This window comes from Dipteris shenzhenensis, chromosome 12 (assembly GCF_047967505.1).
Source record: "Dipteris shenzhenensis isolate YYH24624 ecotype China chromosome 12, Dip_SZ_1.0, whole genome shotgun sequence".
Taxonomy (NCBI): Eukaryota; Viridiplantae; Streptophyta; class Polypodiopsida; order Gleicheniales; family Dipteridaceae; genus Dipteris; species Dipteris shenzhenensis.
In genome coordinates this window covers 49664539-49671775 of record NC_141607.1, presented here as the reverse complement: position 1 = coordinate 49671775, position 7237 = coordinate 49664539, and the positions used below count along the sequence as shown (strand labels likewise).

At 42.4% G+C, this 7237-nt stretch overlaps 1 protein-coding gene across 5 annotated transcripts in view; it reads right to left on the bottom strand.

The window, feature by feature from the left end:
- Positions 1–1459: 1459 nt before the first annotated feature.
- The window catches only part of LOC147896340 (uncharacterized), a 77380-nt gene continuing 71602 nt past the window's right edge, over positions 1460–7237 (bottom strand). For all 5 annotated transcript variants that reach the window (XM_087382755.1, XM_087382756.1, XM_087382759.1 and 2 more), the window contains exons 8-12: positions 3304–3357; positions 3136–3204; positions 2972–3037; positions 2805–2873; positions 1460–2680 (exon numbers count right to left, since the gene is read on the bottom strand). In XM_087382755.1, the coding sequence (XP_087238881.1) occupies positions 2540–2680; positions 2805–2873; positions 2972–3037; positions 3136–3204; positions 3304–3357 (399 nt within the window). In that variant the 3' untranslated portion in view covers positions 1460–2539. The remainder of the gene's footprint in view (positions 2681–2804; positions 2874–2971; positions 3038–3135; positions 3205–3303; positions 3358–7237) is intronic.

Sequence of the window (7237 nt, the reverse complement as noted above, 5' to 3'; positions counted from 1 at the left end):
AAACATTCGCAATATTGAGGAGTTTACACTTGTCACGATGCAACAGTCCATGTAACATCTTCGATTGGAGAACAAGGATCTCCATGACAAAGCGATTGCGCTAGCCTTGGAGCGACACGAATTTCGAGAGTCAATCTCGAACGTAGAGTCATGCAAACTACCTTCCCATGGTCAAGCATCCTTCGATAAGGAACGCGACCAAGCTACCAAGCATAGGTGACTAATTCCAATACATGTTCAGAATGAGACATACATCAATGGCTAAGTGTCTTTGAGGATGTTACAATGGCTACTATATTTCCACTTCATGAGTAACCTCTTATTAAGGTAGGGGAAGGATAATCTATGTGCTTGTTCCTTAGCAAGCATTGATTTTATTGTCTTTCCTTACTCATGTGAACAATATTTTCCACGCCTTCAAACTATCATATACACCCAACCACGTGGACTAACATCATTTCGCACTTGTCACTTAAATACTTTGCTATGACTCGATCAATGTCCCTATTAAGTAGCTCCCACCACAATCATTTTCTCTCTAGCATCTCCCATAAATGCCTTGCTTAATGGCGGCTCAATGGTGTGATAATGACCCCTAGTGATGATAATAATCCACCACCTTTAGAAACATCGCATTTGTCCCTCCAAATACTGCGAACAATACCAAGATGCAATAGCCACACATATACCAACATACCCACGGCCCTTCTCACTAGTCACCTAAGTACTTCACCCACAATTGCTCCAACCACGACCATCAACTGTGTGAATTGTGGTAGGGGTGCCTGCTCAATGGTGACGCAACATTTGATACATAGACTATGGTGCTAGCAACTCCACCAATGGGCTTCCAACAATCTTAAAGGAGTGGATATCGTTAGTCACACATGCCAATAAGGGAACCTACATGAGTGGATGCATTTGTATTTTGTTGATGTAATTTCATTTTTCACTTTCCATTCTTTTCAAAATTCACATTGAATTTATCTTTACGTAAGTACCTATTTATGAAATGAATTTTGACATTATTTTCATATGTACTCAAAGTTATATAAAACCAAAAGAATGGACCCATTACTATAAACTTTATCCAACATCTAAGTAATTACAATTCTCATTTTCATCCACAATAGAACTTCTAATACTTACACACTAGAGGTGCTGCTCCCGCAGTGGGATGCACACAGCAAACACGACAAAATGATTACGAGGGGGCACTGATATATAGTTCAAAGGTGCTAATCCTGAGGAAGAGCAATGCACACACAAAAAGGTCAAATCTAATCACACTACAAAATAACATAATATGACCAAAGGAGGGGTATATTGATATAATGGATGCACACAAAAAGCGGATCCAAACCCAATGCGCACCAAAATAACCAAAGTGTTTGATTCCAAAAAGAGATCAACATTGGAACTTTATGAAGAAGTACCTCCGATCCTTTGTCTTCCTAGCTGCTTTGATCTATGCTCCTTTGATTTGCCATCCTGGCCTACTGTCTGTGCTCATGCCTCCTCCATTTTGTGCTGCCCACGTGTGCCTGCCTCGCTTGATGGGGATAGTTGCATGCTTGCCTTAGTCTACATGAAAACTCTAGCATACAAAAATAAACTTTCATGCATCTTTCCCTCTGTCACAGCTTCTACAAAAGTGACCTGCAGATGATAACGACTGGCAGACTTTTAAAGAGACAGTCAACATCATGTGCCAGCCCTACACCGTCTGGACGTTTTCCATTGAGCCATGGAATTTTTAACATAGGAAGACCAATACTTGGGAATATGACGTCTCCATAACATTATTATATATTTGAACTCTTGACGACATACAAAGGTACTTGATGTCTTGATGACATAGAAAGGTCATCTTCAGTCAGTGGCATTTGACAGATCGCAGCGAGTTAAGAGTCTAATAGACCTCAGACAGCCTGTCACAAGGCATTACCAGCAAACACCACACTTGTGTTCACATGACCCCTGCACCTCGTGAAGAGATCTCACACTTGTTCCACAGGAGAGGTCTGAGGTAGTTCCTGGTATGCTAAACATGGCACGAAATGTGTGTATTTCTTAGTTGAAGGTCCTTCCTTCGACTATTTATATTTCCTTACTCCATGCCATTTTTCTTATGTGGGGACCAAAGGAAAAGGAGGTGGGAGGCAGTGAAAATTTTCTCTCTCTTTTATTTTCTTTTGGGCTGGGCGGTGCCGAAGAGTATATGCAAAAGAAAAATATAGGTGGGAGGTGGTGAAAAGTTATCCTTATGGTTGTAGAGCACGAGGTGAAAAGAATAGATGCCATACATGTAGGCTGAATCAGTTTGAACTACTTATGAGCATATGTAAATGATCAAAACAAAAATGCTCCTCAAAGGTCTTGCCTTAAACAGCATCGTTTAGACACCTCAATAGGATCACTGTACACTTTTGGCCAAACAATTTGGACAGTATCACCGATTTCCTGAATTTTCTTCATAAAAGTAACTCGTGCAGAGGACTAAAAAAACTAATATCCTACGGGCTCAAGGTCTTTTCATTCAATCATCAATATTGATATCGCCTCTGTCATCATCTTTCCCCTCTATATCCTCTGCTTCAAGGCCAGCATTGCCACTGCGGTTCTCGCGCAGCTCATTGCCTGCACTACTTAATTCGATAACTGCAACATCAATCAGAGCCTATGGAGAGGCCAAAGAAGTTAGATAGCCAAGTTGATCCCAATTTGCAAGTTGCGACAGTCATAAAGAAATAAGGTACCATTGATCACAATGAAGCATCCGAGGAAGGAAAGAAACATAATACCTTCAATTCTTTTTCACTCCATTGAAGACGCTCAGTACATTCCTTTACTTGAAGAAATGCCTTTTGGAGCTGAAACAGCCCAACAGTGGAAAACACAGTACATTACGTCAGGGACTCATGTTTGTGCCAATAGACATTCCTAGATAGCGATCCATTTGACACCCTACCTTCCTGAGTTGAAGTTGTCTTTGAGCAGATGCAGCTACAGCACTGGTAAAAGCATCCTCAAGTTTCTGCTCCAAGATTGGAAACAAAATCTTCCTTTCAATATTTTTCCTTGCAGCTGCCAAGATACATCATTGCACTCGTGGTGAAGAACCTGATTTCTTACCTGTGACTTGCCTTGCAAGTCTCTTATTTGTGTCTCCTTAAACTCGTTATCCTCTTCTAAACTGGCAACCTGTATAAGAATTTTCAATCATCTTACTTGTAGGAAAATCAAACAGAACTGCAAAATCCTACAAATGTCATCAGGCTCTGTCAAGAATTCTTCTGATACCCTCATGCTGAGTTCGTCCCGTCTTTGATTCGCTTTTTCCAAATCCTCCTTTAACTGCATGATAGGACCAAGGATTTTGACAATTGCAAATGAACGAAACTTTAGTACTGTGCACATTGCGTAAATAAGGTGGGATCGTGGAGAGAGAGAGAGAGAGAGAGAGAGAGAGAGAGAGAAAGATATATTAACGTCTTCAGAAGCCCTCACAAGACTATGAGATAAAGCACACACACAAAAAGGATAAACACCAACATCAGTTATAGACTGAGGGTCTCTTGGACGTGCATATGCCACTCGAAAAGTTATTATATATTAGCTACATTATACTACTAAGTGAGATAATCGGCCTGTATTACATCAGTTTAGGACTCTGAGTCCTTGGGTTTGGATTTAAAGTCTTGATAAGTGCTTTTCCATCTCTGTAGACAGTCCATTTTCCTTCTTTGCGAGCATCCTTCACTTTGTTCAGATCTATGGATTTCATCTTCAGCTGAATTGGGGTGAGCTACTCTAAGGTCCATATGGTACCTCTCAGCTTATTTGTTTGCATAAGAATCTTGGTTCTTGTCCTCCTATCATTGTGAACCATTTTAGCTTGTATCCCAATATGAGCCACAATGGATATTACCAACTCTCCATGCTGTCTCACATGTAAGGTTTACTCCCATTTTTGGTGAACAAGGTCTTGGCATCAGACATAGGGGTGTCGCCAACTGTTAGGCCTCTGACCACGCATGGGATGAAATTTGACATTTAACAAAACGATAAACAGTCTACAGTACAGTGTTTTAGTATAGCATTGTGCAACAAATTTTAGGATATCACGGTGATAGTGTAGGGATAGCATGATAGTAGTGCAAGATAAGTTATCGCCAGCGCGATGGTTAGTTTGCACTAGGATATGAATAGCCACCAGTGCAATGGTCTACTCTCTTTCTTGGGGGCTGCTGCACCCTTCTTAACCACATTCTTCCATTCTAGTATATCTGCATTACCTTTAGTGACTTGCTATGTGAACTCAGCATGCTTCCCTTGTATGGTCGTCTGTAGCGCTGCCATCTCCTTCTTAAGCTTCTCATTTTTGGCTCTCATCTCTTCCATTTCCTTGCACATACAATCTGATATCCTCTACATATCCCTCAATTGCTGTAATTCTGTTTTGTCCTTGAGGTTGACCTTCTCATCTTCCCATGTCTTGTCTTTTAAGTCCCATTCAATCTGAGGGGTTGCTGCTATAATATTATCAACTTTTTCTGCCAGGCTCCCTTCATGCCAACCTTTAGGTAGTCATCCCCAATGCGTAGGCATTAGGCATTAGCAGCCCTTTTTTCCTGCTCTAGTACCTCTCCATTTCACTTTTGTTATTTTATTGTCCATTGTTGATGATTTCCTCTTTTATCGACTTGACCTGATTGGTAACCATGTTCTGGACTTTGGTCATCAGCTATAGTGCAGGTGCTGCTTAACTGTGTATCTGTAGTACTTCCTGTATGGTTTCTTGCTTGCCATTTTTCTCCATCCCCTTTACTTTTTTCCTGAGAGCTGCAACCATGAGGCTGAGCTCCCCTCTGCTGTAGAAAATATATCTGCTCCTATAGGTCTGAGCTACTCCTCCGCTTGTAATGCAATGTGTATGGACTGGGTGTTGCTGCGAAATTAGAGTAGCAGGGTTTACTGATAGGGGTTGTGGCAAAGGTCTTCACCTTTGGAAGCTCCATGACGGCCTGTGAATAAGCTGGGGGCCCTTTTACTGTCTCTAATAATCCAGACTGATCCAGGGGCTCAGCTCAGTCTTGGGTTAGGGTTTGATGCTGCTGTGCCCCCCCCGGCTGTGTTCCAAACCTGTTGGCGGTCAGCGGCCCCTTTTGTTGGCGAGTTGTTAGCAAGCGGCGCCCCCCCTTTGCTGGCGGCACTCCTCTTTACTGGCAACGGCCCCCTTTGCTGACTCGACGACCTGTGCAACTCTGGCAGCGGCTAGGGTTTACTACTCGACACTCTGCTTCACAGCCTAGCGGTTAGGGTTGGCGTGGAGTGTACGACGACGGGCTGAGGGAACGACGACGAGCTGAGGGAAAGGAGCGACGACGGGCTGAGGGAGCTGAGGGAAAGGAGCGACAACGGGCTAAGGAAGAGGAGCTCGACAAGGGGGGAGAGAGAGAGAGAGAGAGAGACAGAGAGAGAGAGAGAGAGACCAAAAAAATAACCTCATGTTCTTTCCTGCTTACTACCTATTTGAGCATCAGCCCTCTACTTGGAATGGCATTCTAGACGTTCCGGATGTCGGAAAGCCGTTCCCTGGTAACTATGCTAAGTATCACCTGCCTAGAGTCTATGGGCATTCAACGCTCGGTTCCCCCCTCTTGACACCAGAGCTCTTTCCAAAGGACAGAGTTACATCACTACTTGGAAAATCTTGGTAGTGCGCAGCAGTTTTCTAAAGCAGAAAACTCAGCCTTCATCCACCCTCGCCAACATTTGACACGATATCATCTGTACACGTGGCATGTAGGCACTTTCAACACTCTCACGGATTGAGGACTCTGCTTGTTGTATAGCCCTTCATAAGACTAGAATATATCCAATCTTACAAATTTAAATCTTTTATAGCATAGGCGAAAGAACAAAGGAAAGAAGGGACTTTGTAAGGACATTAGACATAATTATGAGTAAACGAGAAAGATATAAAATAATAATAACTTGGTAAGCAAAGCTACACTTACGTCCTCATCAGTACCAAAGCATAAGCTGCCATTTGGGTTTCGAAAGATTCTACAATCTCTTGCATAAATGATATGTACATGATCATAACCATCCTTTATGTAGCTGATATGCTATTCACAAGCACCAATGAGGACAGATATGCAAACTCAAGACTACATTTTATGCACCTTAATAGGGCTAATGTGGGCTTGGGTAGAAAATTAGGTTCTATGGATTTGTTAATGTTTTCTCATATGACCAAAGAGAACAGCCAATCATAGGATAGAATTAGTACTAAGAGCTGCTCAAATTTCCAAACTGTCCTGCTCAAATTTCCAAACTGTCTTATTGCTTAAGCAAAACGAAAGAAAAGGAAGTATAGTCGCACTTGTTTGGCTACCTTGTAAAAGAGTGGATTCATCCCAAGAGTTCGCCTTGGGCTGTTCTCATTCTTTAAGTGAAAAAGAAGGAACGGGCTATAAGATTGTGAATGGATTATCAAGACAAGGTTGTTAACGCAAACACTTGCTACCACATATCAAGAGCATGGGCCCTCATAATATGATGGAGTACAAGGGATCCAACACCCTTGTCTCCTAGTCATGAGAAGCTTCCCTTAGACACCTAAGTAAAAGGCGGCGAGATGGCTAGGAGAGGGTTCATCACGTGTATTTATCCCACAAATGAGATCTATCAATTTGTACATATGACCATTGGATTCTCCTCGAGTCCCACGTAACATGGTAATTAATTTGCATCCCATTAGCTCTTCTACATCTCATTTGGCCATGTATTAGGCCCATAGAAAGACCCATATATTGGAAAGAAACCAAACTCCAACAAACCTACCATTGATAAAAAAACCAATGGCCAACCGACCATATTCCCCCACATATTAAGTCTCATACTTGCAAGATACCCGCCATTAAGTCTCATACTTGCAAGATACCCGCCATCAAGTACAGGATACCACAATCGTAGGCTACCCTCCTCTATCAGCTAGTTGACATCTACCACGTTGAATCCCATACCCACTCCCATAGAATATCCACTATGCAATAGATTGCATCAACGGCCACAAGTTGCGGCCTACCCCGACAACAGATTCGAGATGCTACTACACTACACTTTGCCACATCCCACAATAGTCGCTAGAGTACCTCTTCAAAGAAATCATCACGCAACGTGTCACATCCCGCACAATTGCTGGCTCAAGCTTTCCTTGATCCATTCA